At 45.3% G+C, this 15,581-nt stretch overlaps 1 protein-coding gene across 1 annotated transcript in view; it reads right to left on the bottom strand.

Moving 5' to 3' along the window:
- Positions 1 to 15,581, bottom strand: part of Zfpm2 (zinc finger protein, FOG family member 2) — a 337,351-nt gene that overhangs the window by 123,334 nt on the left and 198,436 nt on the right. Inside the window, exon 6 of the mRNA XM_005381999.1 lies at positions 10,653 to 10,764. Coding sequence (XP_005382056.1) covers positions 10,653 to 10,764 — 112 coding nt within the window. The remainder of the gene's footprint in view (positions 1 to 10,652; positions 10,765 to 15,581) is intronic.

Below are 15,581 nucleotides of genomic sequence, written 5' to 3'. Positions count from 1 at the left end.
AAAGTTCAGTGGATGCACACATGAGCTGCCGGCTGGGGAAGAGAGGTGGACAGTGATCTGTGCCACTGAACTATCCCTTTCCCTAAGGGGCAGTGTACAGGGCCACCCCAGGGCACATGGTGCAGAGGGCTCCTAAAGGCACCGAGAGGGTTTTCACGCAAAGAACATTGAAGCGCAAGGGTGGACTGCCAAGAAGTTTGCTTAACTGGGTGTGACCAGGAGAGGATATCGGTGCAGGATGAGTGAGAAGGGAGCGTGGTTAACAGCCGTCCAGGAAATACTCTCTGGTGAGCACGGAGGGCAAGGGTGAAGCTCGGGGGGCCAGGAGGACAATGAGGGAAAGCAGGAAGCTCACTGGAGCACAGATAAGAGCACCGAGAGGCTTCCTGGGGAGCATAGTGGGTGGTTCCCTGCATTACTTCTACGCCCTCTCACCAGAATGACAGCAGAGGAGGAAAAAGGACAGTGAGGGTGAAGACAGAGAACTAAACACTGGAAACAAGAACATGGTGGGGCGAGGGGCGAGGGGCGAGGGCAGGCGTGGAAAGCTGATGGCGCACACTGGAGCGGTAACTGGCCGCCAAGAGGCGAGCGGCACTCCTGCAGGGTTCTGGAAGGGACCAGGAAGCCCAGGCAGGGGGACTTCAACAAGAAGGGCAGACAGGGAGGGACGACCAGCTGCTCCCACCACACCTGCCAGGTCCTGGCGAGCACAGTGACATCTCCTGCTCCTTGTCTGGAGAACCGGAAGGGGGAAGCTATAGATCTAGGGACATGGGGTGGGCAAGGAGGTGCTTCAGAGGCCCCCAGACAAGAGTAAGGGATATCTGCACACTCCTGGGCTCCATCTTTCCACTGAGTCCCTGAATGCTGCCTGCAGCTCCTGAGTCTCCGGGAGGACTCAGGAAACTTCTGGAGGTGCTCAGGACACCTACACACAGTGTAACTGAGGACCAGGTCTCCAGGGTGGCATCATCCTCTGGTCTACCCACCCTGCCTTTTCTTCACAAGTGAGGCAGACGCTCATCGCCCTGAACCTACTGAGAACATTCACATCCAGACCGGGACACAGGGGGCAGGAAAAGGTAAAGACAAGGCGGGAGAGGGTCTTTGCAGGAGGGAGACACAGCACTTCCTGAGCGTCCTATCTTCAGAGAGATATAGGAAATCATATCTATGTAAAATATGTTGAAAAGAGGAACTAAGAACAAAAATATAAATTATAAATGGTATAGCTGAAATCCAGTAACCAAGCTACAGTGTATTTTAAGAATATCTTAGAAAGTTGAACAAAGTTGATGTGAAGATTTCAGGAATATTATTAAACATATGTCTTCTGTTTCTCTCCACATTTGGGAGAAAGCTGCAATCTACTGGATTATCCTCTCTTCAGTTATTTCTATTTCCTGGATGCCTACTGTGTGTCATGTACTGTTTATAAAACAGACAAAACTCCAGTCCTTCAAGAACCCCCATTCTAGCAGTGAGATCGACACTAGAAATGTTTAATAAACAATAAAATGTCACCTCTGAAGATCAAAAAAGTGAGGACATGATGAATGGAATGTTCTTGCTCTTTATCAAATCATGTTGGAACCCCAGTAAGGTGGTGGTGTTAGGAGCGGAGGCCTTTGGGAGGTTGTGGTAGTCAATTGTGCCAATTTGAGTAAGAAATGACCAGCTAAATCGGGTCAGCATAGTTCTGGGTGTGGAAGACCCACTGTCACCAGACCATCCCCAGAATGGTACAAAAGGGAAGTGGAGAAACAAGGCTCGCCTCTCTTTCTTTTGAGGAGCTCCAGCCTTCGCCTTGGATGTCTTCTCCTGGCTTCCAGCACAGACCCTTTGCTTCCTGATATGGACTTGCACAGGACACTAACATGAGCTCCAGACCTTTGGCTGGAAACTGTGGGTCCCCAGAGCACAGAGAGCCCTTTCGCGCTCTTCCACACCAGACTCTGTGGGCGGGCACTGTAAGCTGATCACCTAAATCTGAGCTATTTGCACATCTTGCATTACATGTTTCTGTAGTAAGCACTGCCCAGTACAGAGGCGAGTAGGACAGGAAGTAGATCCCTCCTGCTGGGACAGCACCCTGTAGGAGCAGACACAACACACACCTCTCCCTCTCCTTCAGCCTTGGGAAGGCAGAGTCGGAGGCTGCTGCCTGCAGGCCAGGAAGGAGGCCCTCACCACTCCAACACCGGCTGCGACACCCTTCTGAACCATGAGAAGTAAGATCCGCAGTTCAAGTCCCGCAGGCTCCATATCTGGTTATGGTAGTGCAAGCTGAAGAAGACCAAGGGGTTTCTTGTCTGGGAAGGGAACATCTGGGCTTCATTCTGCAGGAAGTCAGAGACACAGCAGCAGGGACATTCTTTGTCTTTTCAAGCAAAGGCAGGTTCCTGAGCTCCTTGTGTGGAGCACAGAGAGCAATGGGGGAAAGAAACCACAGGGATCCAGGGCAGATTGATCCCTCTGGGCTGCTAGGCCTGGGAGTAAATATGCAGAGTGGTGCAGGGCTGGGAAAGCTTGTTCTGGAAAGGCCCGAGCGGGAAGCACTTCAGCCTCCACTGGCCAGATGCTGTCTGTCAACATTCAGCTCTGATGTCACCGTGTGAAAGTACCCACTGAGGATGTTAAAGAAGACGGGCGACTCTGAGCCAATAAAACTTCACTCACAAAACAGGTAGCAGGTCAGAGCTGGCTCTGCAGACTGTGCTGGACCTTACACTTGGGCCAACAGTGATGGGAAGTCATTGCAAAGGGATTGCTAGTCCCACTTCTTCATTTCCTCTTTGACACAAGAAGCAAGGTCTTCCTCTCATGGCGAACGTTAAATACTTGAGAAGGCAAAAGTCTAACACTGTCCCCTTGAAGGGTGATTTGAAAAATACATTCAGATGACCAGGGTGCCTCCATTGAGGGCCCCCATTTCCCCGTGGTCTAGTGTAACATAAAATAATCAGCACTGCTGTTTTCTGGAGGTGGTGGGGCAGCGGGGATTCTTTGGCTTTCTTTTGAACACATGCTTATATAGCACTGTTTGTGGATGAGTTACTATTCTAAGCACTCTATAAATATTAATTCACCGAAATTTGTTTATCAGGTGTAGACAGGAGAGATTTGGATTGGTCAGGCTGGGGAATTGCCGGGCCAGTAAAGGCCAGAAAGAGAGACTTAGATGGAAGTTTGAGTAATTAGAATAATGAACCCATGGAATCCGAATTAGGTGCCCTGGAAGTAAGGACAAGAAAATGACGCTGGTAGAGTGAGTGGCATGGGAGTCATTAGATTCTGAAAAACTATGGGAATCAATTAACAAGAAGACCAAGAAGAATGACCTAGTACTGTCTTCCAGCAGGGTGTAGCCACCAACATCATTTCCCAACAAATACAGCTTGGCTTTATAAATGGACGGACGTAAGCCTACCTTTTGACACAATTATCTTCCTAAAACTCTCACTTTGATTATCGATGCCTCAGAACTATCAGTAGCTCTCCACTGTCTGCAGGACCCAGTCTTCTCATGAAGCCTTGAAGTGAGTTGATACGAGGCCCTCAAACTTCTGGAAGACTGCCCATCCCTGATCATCTGCAAATTCTCTGCTCTGACTAAACTGCAGATAACTTGCATGAACACTGTACATCACAGCCTGTGAGCTTCTAGGCCCACAATGCAAACTCCTTAAAACGCCTTCGCCCTAGTTCGCAAAATGATGCTCAACTTTAAATATTCAGCCAGAGCTCCGCATCCTCTTTCACCCTCCCCTTGGGCATGTGCTACTGACCTCAGTATTAACACACAACGTCATAAGTAGAGCTTCTCGGGGCCTCTGCAGCCCTGGATTGTTCCGTATTAATTTGTATCCCCGTAAAGTTTGCCATGCAAGGGGCAGGGCCTGTGCCCCAGCATTTTATGTGGAAAACTGTCTCTTGAAAAGCACAGTTTTTGGACATTCATGGCATATTTAAGAAAAATCACCCTATCACCGGGAAATAAGCTAAACTCTAAAGGTGAGAAAGCATGCGGATAAGGCAAAGGTCTCTTTGCTCTGCAGTTTGCGCTGTGTACAAAAGCAAAGTTAGCATGTAGTGAGGGCAAAGAGGGATTTTCACTTGCAATTTTTTTAAGTTATAGTTGTAAGACAATCAAGAAGAAGGAAATTATTTACAAGAAAGCTCCAGGGTCGGGGTATAGCTCAATGGCACAGTGCTTACCCAGCACGAAGCCTTGGTTCTACCCACAACACCACAGGCACACAAAAGATACGAAAATGTTCCCCTAATCCTGTCACCTTTACAGAGATACCTAATTTCACACATTGTGCCATTCCACTCTGTTCCCTATACACACAATTTTAAATATAACTACAATCAGCATAGACATAAAACCATATATTGTGCCCATTTTACCTGGAGCTGTAATTGAATATTTTCTTCTGTGTGACACAGTGTTTTTAACAACTATTTACAGTATCTGACTCGAGATGCATATACTCCAAGGAGTCGCCCCTCCTTGAGCTGACGGAGAGACTTTGAAGGTAGCTTTCGAGATTAGCATCTCTCTGAATGACAAACTTACATCCCTGAGCGATAGGGACTCACCTCTCCAAAGACCCCGCTCTTCATTTCGCATTTTTATACTTATAAAATGGATAGAGTCTTAGTTCTTATCATTTGCCAACATTCTAACTGGGTTTTCACCCCTAAGAGACAGGAAGCTTCATCTGTGCAAGGTCTAGGGTGGTTTAGGGTATTTTTTTCCTGAGCTCACGATAGCACATCTAACTCGCTCAAATAATTAATGATATTATCATGCAGGGCTATTTACCTGTACCTCATTAAGAAAAATGGTAGTGCCCAGCATAAGCAAACAAATGTATTTTTTCACATCATGTAGCACTCGTTAATAATGACTAAGAATATAAGCTATCAGTACATCCAGCCTGGGGTTGAAATAACCAGTGAATCATTAGCACGGGTGGGCAAACAGTGAACGCATTACGAGAAACAGAAATGACAGAAGGCCTAGTATTGGTCGGAGTGACTGCATCCTGCAGTCTGCAAGAGAAGGTGGCTCTGTGACAGTAATGCAGGCCCTGGCGGGTCACATGCCTTGACCTTGGGAACCCCTCAAATGACAGCAGTCAAAACTGCTGTTTCCCAAAGCAGCCACTGTCACAACCACTCATTCCTACAACAGGAACAATAAATCGCTCGCTCCTCAAAATATGTTTCTCATTCTGACAAAACGCCACCAGAAAGAGCCTCAGATGTTCAGGAAACATGTTGGGTTTCGGCATCGCGTTATCCTGTGGTGCTCTGCAATCAATTACTGTTATACCGCCATCATTAATAATTTTCTTAATGAAAATGATTCTGTTGATCTCCGTTGTATTTTAATTATCAGAGTTAAGCATAATTACACTGCAGCTCTGAGCTGGCATGTGGACTCCTTTAGGGCGCAATTTTGTTTTAACACACTGATAATGTAATTTTACATTGTGTCGGTTTGTTTGGTTATTATCCAGTTGTACAATTCCACTGTATTCCTGATAACAGATAATAACCTTAGTACCTCCTATATCCTGAAGTCATTTAAAAAGCAATATTGGAATTCCGAGACTAGCTAAGTTAATCGCCTTATGATTTTATAATTCCCACTGCTAAATATTTGGTTCAGCCACTCACCCTCTTTTAAGAATACTGTGAAACTAGATGACAGTTATACATTTTCTATGAATTGACTGAATAGTTACAATGCATGCTTAACTGAGAACACATTTTTTCTTTTAAATTAGTTTATTATTTATATACTATTAGACCTCGTGGTGAGGTTAACAGGAACTTGTAGATCACCTTGAAGATTGGCTGCTAACCTAGACACAGTTGTTTCAAAATTCTAGTACCACCTACCAGGGCCTCTCCGTAAATCAGAAGAAGGTCCAGACTTTCACAACTGTCCTTACCGTGGAGACCTCACACTGCTCACCTGGACCACAGGAGAATTTCTGTCTTTATTTCAACAGAGCCCAGAGTCAGGTCTTGAACCCAGATGACAATCAATAAAGGGGTAAATTAATTAACTGCATGGCTAAATTGGTGCAAACAAATAAAATTAGAAGTGTGAAGATGGTCACAGAGTGACTTTGGGATGTTTATGCAGTCTTCTAAGTGAGGTTAAATTCTTCTAGTCTTAAAAGCAACAAAAGAATTGACCCAAAATTAACATTTGGTGCCATTTTTAATTCTTAGACACTTCCTTTTTAAAACAAAGTCACAGAGTGGTGAGCAGCACTTTCTTTTCTGGTAAGCACGTCCGTAAATGTGACCTGTAACCTGTAACCCCGGGCCACCACATGGCATCTTCAATGTACACCTGGGAAGTGAAGTCCACAAGCTTAGGATGGAACTCCAACTTCGTTGCCCATGAGCTACAGATCTTTGAATTTATTTAACCTGTCTAAGCCTCAGTTTATTCATCTGTAAAATGACGATAGTGCTAAGAGTTTGCTGTCATGTGAATAAAAAGTGGAAGGTGATTAGAACAGTGCCTAGGATAGCTCAATAAATGATAACTGCTATCAATTACTGACACCATCGTTATTTTACAGTAGCACTGAATACAACTTTCATTAAAAATTAAAGTATCATGTGACCAGCAGAAAACCATCGTTTTCTGGGGCTTTAGACTTTGATTCAGTGACTCGTTTCCACAGAAAGGCAAGGATCCAGAGTGACAAACAGGGACCCATGGCATCACTCCGTATCTCTTCACTATAGATCAAACACCAGATGACCATGGTTTCCTACACACTTGTGAAATACCAGCATGGAGGCCTGGCTTTGTTTTCCCTGAACTCGCATTGATTTATGACCACAAGGGAAAATTAGGCTGCATATAAAATAATCGGCAACATAATTTTAACCTAACATATACAAGCAGGTGCATGGCTGCTTCTTCACAAAATTCTGCTGTGCAGGCTTCACTACTCCCTTTTCAATGGCTAAGAAACCAGCAGACAGAGAAGGTAAGTGACTGCCTGAGGTGCAGTCAATGGGTTGCATTTCCCAGTGACTGTGGATCTCCTAAGGAAGAAAACCTGTTATGGGGAAAATGCGAGGGAGGCCGGGCTGATAGCTTTTCATCCTTTTGGTTGACAAAGTTTATTCTCTTAATCTGGGGACCTGAACAGTACAGCTGCTTTGAAATAACAACTCCAGGCTGAACTAAGCAATGAAATGACACCTGATTTGCCAAGTACTTAATGGACAAACCCACATGCAAGGTGCTAAAGGCTTAATTTGAATACTCTCAAGTGACCTCTATATATTTCATATATGATGTAGTCACCATTCTTTGAAAAACCTTAGAAAATAAGGACTCTCACTGCACATGGCAAGGGAAGGAGAGGACAGGGTTGGGAGACTGAGGTTCAGGGGAGGTTCCCTCTCCAAGGGAAGGAGAGGACAGGGTTGGGAGACTCCCCCTCTTCCACCTGAGTGGAGGCCACACCATCTCTCCCGGCAGAAGGCCCACCACCTCCAGCCTGGGCTTTTAAGTGTGTTTCCACCAGAGATAAGCAAATTAGAATGATCTGCAGTCCTCTGAGAATAATGGCAAAAACAGACGACCCAACCAGTCTGGGCCTCACTGTCTGGATGACCTAATTACTTCGCGGAGTGACCGGGGATAGTTGAGGCAGGAAAAGCGCACATCAGATTAGGATGTTAATGACAAATACTGCCTTTTTCTCTGCTTTGATAAAATCAGATGATAGCCTGTCCAACAGTTCTGAGCGATAGAATACGGGGCTATAACAATTACTTGATGGACACCAGGACATGAAAGCTTTTTAGTTATATTTAATTTTGCTACTAGCCCATATTTAAGAATACTCTAAGAACCAAGTCTGTCTCTGCAATGGTAATAGCTCCATGTCATGTGGTCTATCTATCTTTGTATCTTTATCCTGCAAGAAAATACTATTTTACAAAATCTCACCGTTAAGCCCTACTTATAAAATGCTGCACACATGAAATCCATGTTTTGATGTGTGTGCATTGTGTGTGTGTGTGCGTGTTGTGTGGGTGCCTGCACGGCCGTGCATGCACGTGTCTGTGTGTCGGCGGGTACTAGGGATGGAAGCAGAGCCTCACCCTTGCTAGGAGCCAGGTCCAGGCTGTGCTGTGGGTGCCGTAGTTACGGATGGGCTCCGTGACAGGCAGGCCCTGGGATGAGGCTGTGAGCTGGGGTTCATAAGTACTTCATAAGTAGTTGAAGTTTTCATGCAGGCAACAATGGAGCAGCACACTTGTGACACTGGGCCTTTATTCTCCGTCCTTAGTGAGTGCCCTGGGCACACCCGGAATGACAGGCTGCAGCCGGGCCAGGGACCCCAGCCTCATGAGCAGCCACTTGTTGGACTCATGAGCACTCGTCCGTCTCACCCCAGAGGTCTCCAAGGAGGACCCTGGTGTGCTAGTGTGACGGTGCTGGTGACGAGCTGTTCAAGGGACAGGGGTGTCAAGAGCCCCAGTCACAACGCACCCAGCACACTCTCTCATCACTGGTGTTACTGTGCAGCCGGGAAAGTACAGTTTGCCAGCGTCAGGGAAACTATCTGAGACCAGTGCCTGTTTGAGATAGAAATGGGAAGACAGAGGGACAGTCTGAGGACAAAGTTGGAGCAGCTGGATCAAGCTATTCCTGACATAACAGTCTCAGTGACAGAAGCAGACCAATCCTTCTCTCTGTATTCTTTCACACAAATGTATTTACACAAGCCAATTTCAACTGACTCTGTCACAGGAACATAAAGAACCTCAAGTGATGTAGAACGCTTCACTACGAGAATGGCTCACACACCATAGATGTTCAAGTTAGATGTAAATCGTCAAACCCTTCTGCCCTGAGGGGCCTCATTACACACGCAGCCTGGGGAGACAGAAGCATCAGACAAAAGCTCCTGACCCAGCCAGGACAGCATCCTCGACGCTGCTGGACCACGGACCCCAGTGATCCCGAGCAGAATCCAGATATTAGGGCACCAACTGGACTTGCGAGAGAAATTCGGGAGGTGAACGAACGCAGGTGTTCTCGGGCCTCAGCACTTGCTTGCTGCAGGACTTCTCAGAGCCTCAGCACCAACACGCACTGTGGTGCTAGCAGAACAAAGGTGCAACCTCAGGTCCCGGGCTCCTGTGTCATCTCAGGGACCAGGGAGTGCTTTTTGAAAAGTGCTACACTTTTACACGTGGTCTTCGTACTTTCTGAGGTAAAGCAGCCTGAGCACTCCAGGGGTTTATTCACCTATTAGCAGCAGCAGGAGGAAAGGCAGAGTGGCATCGTGTGGAGAACGCAGGATTCGGAGTTGCCAAAACCCAGATTCAAAGTTGGCTCCAGGCTGGTGCCCTGGGATTAGACAGTCCTGCTAGGTCACTAACCACACGTGTGCCATGAGGAACCCAGGACCGACTCGCTGGGCTATTTTTAAATTTTATGCAGAAAGAATATCCACTTCCCTTTTAGCTAAGAGCTACCACGACCATCCTCACGGACAGCAGGTTAGAAAATTAGTGGTTTTGGGACCAGTAATTACAGAGAGAAAGGAGCATAATCAGATCCTGGTGTGCAGCTTGTTTTTTTAGCTTGCAAATTCCCTCTTTCCGGTGTTTCAGCTTTCAAAGGCTCGTGGTAGTTTAGAGGCAATCCTCTTATAAGGGTACAAACTGTAATGATTATAGGAACAAGTTGTAATTGTTTCTAGCAAGTTTTTCAGAGTCTTTGATGTGATGATTAGTGTTTTATATGTTAATATATTGATAGGGGTGCTTACTTGCTTGTTCTTGTGTATGCTTTTATGGTTTCTAGGTTCAATGTGCAAGTAAATCTTTGATCTCAGTAGGTCTATTTGGTTTAAAAAAAAAAGAAAGCGGAAAGAAATTAAACATGAGAAGCACAAGGTTCTGCAATATTTACGAAGCAGTGCGATTAGGGATTTCACTGGAAGAGTGCAGAGTTAGGGGCGGACACTGAAAGGTGGAGAAAGGGGCCGGCAGCACAGCACCAGAGAACGGAGCTGCCTGCTGGCGAGTCAGTCGGGGACGTCATCAGCGAGCTGTGACATGGAACAGGCCAGGCTGATGTCACACGGAGCAAATCAAAGGCAGCGCTTTGCAAGCCACTGACTTCCGCGCAACGGGGCTCCCGCCCTTCAGGATTCGGGCTTTGCAAAGCTTGTGTTTTGAGCTTGCCTCTCCTCACGGTGACTTCAGGAAGCTGCGTGGCAGGCAGGGCCTCTGGAGCGCGTACCTGGACCTGAATCCCGAAACTGTAACAGGAGTTTCCTTCCTGACAGCTAACCCTGAGAGGGGCTCGGCATACCCTCAAAACCCTGGCTCTCCACAGCACAAACCGCAAGGGAAGGGGACCATCAGACCACTAGTGCACACAACTGTGGGTGAGGCAGTGTTTACATTGTACCAGGAAAGAGAGGGAAGGCTTTGGTGAAAATACAGGTGAGAGCCACTCAGGTAAAGGGAAAGAGGGGGTCAAACTTCCTAGGACGCCCATGCCAGCGCACTGGTGCCCTTTGCCAGGCGCGAGCTTCAGGACTTCCGCAGAGGCAGGGACGCAATCTGTTTACCTTTGCTGTACACGATGCAGTTGTTTTTGTTGTCCTCCACGCCTTGCCAAGTCACATCCAGCAGCCACTTGGGACCGGCCGTCAGCACCATGGGGACTTGAGCCTTCGTCTTCTGCAGAAAGAATGATCACAAACAGATGCCGTTGGCTGTGGTTGATTAAAGACTCAAATCATAACTGTGCTAATCATTTTATTTTTACAAACAACTGACTCTCCCAAACCACAATCCAGCTCCTGATTCTCCCGTCTTCTGGTATCTTTCTTAAGACAACAGAAGCTGAAGGCTCCGCTGCTTTCACTAATCTGAATGGTGGAATGTTTGCCAAAGATTTTTCCCCCTAAATGATAGTGGATCAGATCTCCGAGATTAGACAGATCTCTTGGGGCCCTGAGTTATAAAGAGGATGTAGATGGCTTTCCCTGCAAAGAGCCGAGTGTTTAGAAGTGAACTTTAGACACATTGTACTTTCCTATCAACAGGATCTCACTATTTCCTGAAACAGACAGGAAAGAATTTAAAGAATCAGGATCCATTTCAAAGCTCTATCCTGAGCAACATTCATATTAGAGGAGGGACTTACACTGAATGAATAACGAGCCCTACCCTCGCCCTGTGTGAAGTGTGGCCATATAGTTTGCCCGTAGCCGGAATAACAATAATGCTCCTGATCCACTGTAGTTGTCTCCAGGAAGGCTACAAAAAGGGATCCTGAATGAATTCAGATGCACAGCAACTAAAGCACGATGTCCCTTGCTGAGAAGCAGGGAGGTGAGACCTACTTTCCAGCAAAATACAGTCGGTGTATATTTCAAACATAAGGCTCCACAGGGTCAATATTTCTGGCTGTTTGGCATCCAAATTCTTTATCTTTATTTTTATTTTATTTTATTTTATTTTATTTTGTTTTTTTTTCCGGTACCGGGAACCGAACTCACGACCTTGCGCTTGCCAGGCAGGCACTTTGCCACTGAGCTAAATCCCCAGCCCCCAAATTCTTTATCTTTAAATCTCTTGTGATAAATTTACATTGCGCGAGACAAACTGGGGAGGAAATAAGAAAGCCTCAGCGGCGCTGTCCTTCCCGGGGAGTAAGGGTGCAGCGCAGCCAGGATTTATCGCTCCCAGCCCCTGTTCTGCGAGTCGAACGCCGCGGAACCGCCGCACGGAGGACAACGTGGGGGCCTCAAGGTGAGGTGCGAACTGATCTTGCACCTGGATAGGGTCCCCCAAGGAGACCTCAGCCCATCCTGGGACTTCCCCACAGCTCTGCGCTACCACAGTTTCCCAAACTGGCACAGGGCGTGTTCTCGCAAGGAGCTCTGCGTGACCGGGGCTTCCAAACTCCCGCGAATCTGGACAGTCCATTCCCCACCCCGGGGTGATAGGCTGCAGCCGTCGTAGTTCCTGGCAGAGCCGGATTACTAACCTCACTGGGGACAAAGGCTCTCCCAGAGCTTGGAGAAGCAATTAGAGTACGGAGGGCAACAATCAATGTAAAATACTCTCTTTAATAAAGAAAAAAAAGAGAGAAACTTCAAGAGAAGTCTAACAACAACACTTGATATGTGAAATCAGAAGGGGTAGTAAACCAGTCCAAATACAACAAATTCTAGAACACTGATTAATAATTTTGATTACTATATATCATATTTTGGTTAATATATTTGTGATATTAAATATTTTATGTATATAAAGTATATAATTTATAAGTATGATATTTAAGTATATTAAATGTAGTAACTACATTAAATATATTTAATATACTATATATATTTGGTTATATTAATATATATCTATTTTGATCAAACTTATGCTCTTAATTTTTTAACAATGTATTTTAATAGCAAACTTAACCATGAAAAACACTTATCTGAAAGTCCTGTAAAAACAGTAATTTTATGTTCTAACAATCTATGCAAAAATGTTCTTAAGTCATCTATACTGCTATCAGTGGATCAGCAATTATTACTTAGTTCTCTATTCAAAGGAGAAGTACTCAATCCGCACGGTCACATCCATAAGCAATCAACTATGAGGCTCAGCATTCAATAAACATCTTTGTTTTCACCAATGGAGCAACAGGTAAGCCCACAGATATGGGTCCCAGGTCTCCAGGTGGCAAACGGGGTGGTCACAGGGAGGAGTCCGCACGTTTGGGAGTCAGTGGTCACCTTTGTAACAGCTCCTCCCTTCAGCTTCAAATAACAGGTTTCAAAACTGGCAACAGGCCTTATTTCTAGCAACTGTCTTATTTCATAGTAGACAGCTGTTTTAAATTACAACCTTTCCACTCCATAGAAAAGCCAGGTGCATTTCTATGCAGTAAATCACCTATAATTTTTCATAAGATAAAAATATTGATCACTGAAATTCCTTAGGAAATTTTTGGGTGTAAAGACAAGCACTTGATTTGTCGGTACCTCAGTCTTTCATTTACTTGTGCCGGGGAGATGAGTGAGTCCTTCCTGATGAAAGACACGGGTGGCTTCTGCAAAGCTGGTGACAGGTGAACAGGCCCAGGTTAGCAAGTGCTCAGACATGCGTTCTCAGGCACGCGCACACTCAGGCACGCGCACACTCAGGCACGTGCACACTCAGGCTTGTGCACAGGGTTGAGGCCCACGAGGGCAAGGGAGAAGCCCCTGTCCTGAGAATCTCAGGAGAGGTCAGACAGCAGGCACCCTCCAGGACAGACCTCAAAGTGTAAACGAAGGAACTGAGAGCCTCGGGGACAGCGTGGCAGAGGCTGAGCACTGCGAACGCAGGCAGCACAGGGGGAAGGTCTGGGGCCCTGCCTCACCTTCTTAGAAAAACTTCAAAACTCTGCTCAGTATGTTACAAAGGCAGTTTTCATCAGCATGACCATCACTAATACTCGTGTCTGTCGATGGAAGAGACACAGCAAGCACACATCTGGGAGAACAGATTTGAAACAGACATGGAAGGACTTCTATGGATCAGGAAACTGGGATTCATTCTACATGCGGAAGGAAGCTAATAAAGATTTTCAAAGCACAAACAACGAGGGCCCCAGGATTTATGCTCCTTGTGGCAGCACTCTGTTAGACATTTTCTTTATTTTCTTGGTCCTCATATATATTTTTTCAGACAAGAGAATTGCTAATTGAATGGGTAAATATTTCCTTTAGGAAGAAGGCAGCACCAGTATCTATGTTAAGCTCTTTTTCCCGCTGTTACCACGGTAGGAAGATCAAGTGTCCCGGGTTTTCTGGGACTAAACCGTCTTCTAGGAAAACACACATTCAGTGTTAAAACTGGAAAGCCCTGGGCAAAGCCAGGTGGGTTATTCACCCTCACCGCACTCCACCTGCTGTGGAACAGCACCAGTGACTCCCATCTCTTCAGCACTTGTCCTGTCAGCTGTTTCTTTTCCTCTGCTCCAGGACTTCCCTCAGACAGCGTGTTCTCTAATTCTGTCCATAAACATGTTGAGGCGTAAGAAGAGTTGATCGTGTCACTTAACAATAGTTCATTAATGTCTTTCCTTCCACAATGATAAGCAAAGCACTGTATCTTTCAAACGTCTGGCTAACTTTATGCCCAAGCACAGGGAGAACTTATTTATTAAGAAATTATATTGATGATTTTTTTCAAATGGGGAAGGGGTCAAGAGATGGAGTGAAGAGAGAAGAAGGAAGGAAAAGGAGACAAAAAAGATTTAAATCTGTGCATGTATCAACTTCACCCAAAGTACATAAGCAGTAGGCACTGCAAACATGTACGAATAAAGGATAAATGCAAAGTAAAAATAAATGCATGAATAAATAAATAACTAGTCAAATGTTCCATAAATGCTCAATTTGAAAAAAACAAAAGGGACTGTTATTGAAAGGAAAACAATTTATTCTGCTGAAAAACCAATACCGCCAAAGCAAAGAATGGAGTGAAGTCTGCTGAAAGCTATACCTAAGCTATCAACTAAGTAATAAGTAGATAAAAAAAATCTCAAGGGACCAGGTATTACAGTTTTCAGGATGGGAGTCAATTTTTTTCTGAAGGAGTCAACTTTTGCAGAGATTTACTGCCTTCCAAGAAGATTACCAAGTGAGAAGGAAGGAGTTAGCCAGGAGTGTATGAAATCTACACTCTAGAAAACCCATGAATAGAAAATAACAATATCCACATTGATCATTAGGTTCATTTTTCTATGTCTCAAAATAAGGATTCATAAAAATTCTAGGATATTAAGAGAAGCAACTTTAAATTTCCTTGAGTTTGTTTAACTACCTGATTTTGCAAAGGAAGAAAACATGTTTATTTACACTCCACAGAGGGTAAAGACTGGACATCTTGGAAAACAGAGCAGATACAGAAGGGACGCTAGGCGGACAAGGCTCCCAGAGATGGCCATCCCCACTGCCCTGCAACCTGGGGATTTTTCACCTGACCGGATAAAGGATTATAAACATATGATTAAGGCTCAAGGCCACAAGATGGTAAAATCATCCAAGACATCAATCTAACCTTATGAGTTCTTAGAGTTAGACAAGAGAGAAAAAAGAAAAGCAGAGCGATGGATCTGAGAAGGATTCAACCTGTCTCTGCTGCCTTTAAATTGGAGGCTGAGTCCATGGACCGAGGAGTGTGGCAGGTCTGGGAAGTGAGAAGAGCCTCAGTTTATAGAAAGTGAGAAACAGACTTCCCCCAACCTGAAGGTGCTACCTTCTCCCAACAAGCCCTTTTAACAGGGAACTCCTAGAACTTCAGACAGGGACATGTCTGATCAGCTCCTTGAATTCAGTCTGCTGGGAATTACACTGGCTTTCTGATCTGCAGAACTGAAAGACAATAAACATATATAGGCTTTTGTTTAAAATGGTTTGTTTCAGCAGCAATGGAAAATGAATACAAGAGGTATTCCAACTTACTGATTCATGGTTCAAAAAGTCATGAAACTTTCTGAGTAC

The sequence above is a fragment of the Chinchilla lanigera genome, unplaced genomic scaffold, assembly GCF_000276665.1.
Source record: "Chinchilla lanigera isolate Chin_1 unplaced genomic scaffold, ChiLan1.0 scaffold00016, whole genome shotgun sequence".
Taxonomy (NCBI): Eukaryota; Metazoa; Chordata; class Mammalia; order Rodentia; family Chinchillidae; genus Chinchilla; species Chinchilla lanigera.
Note: the sequence above shows the minus strand (reverse complement) of the source record. Positions and strands in the feature narration are given on the sequence as shown.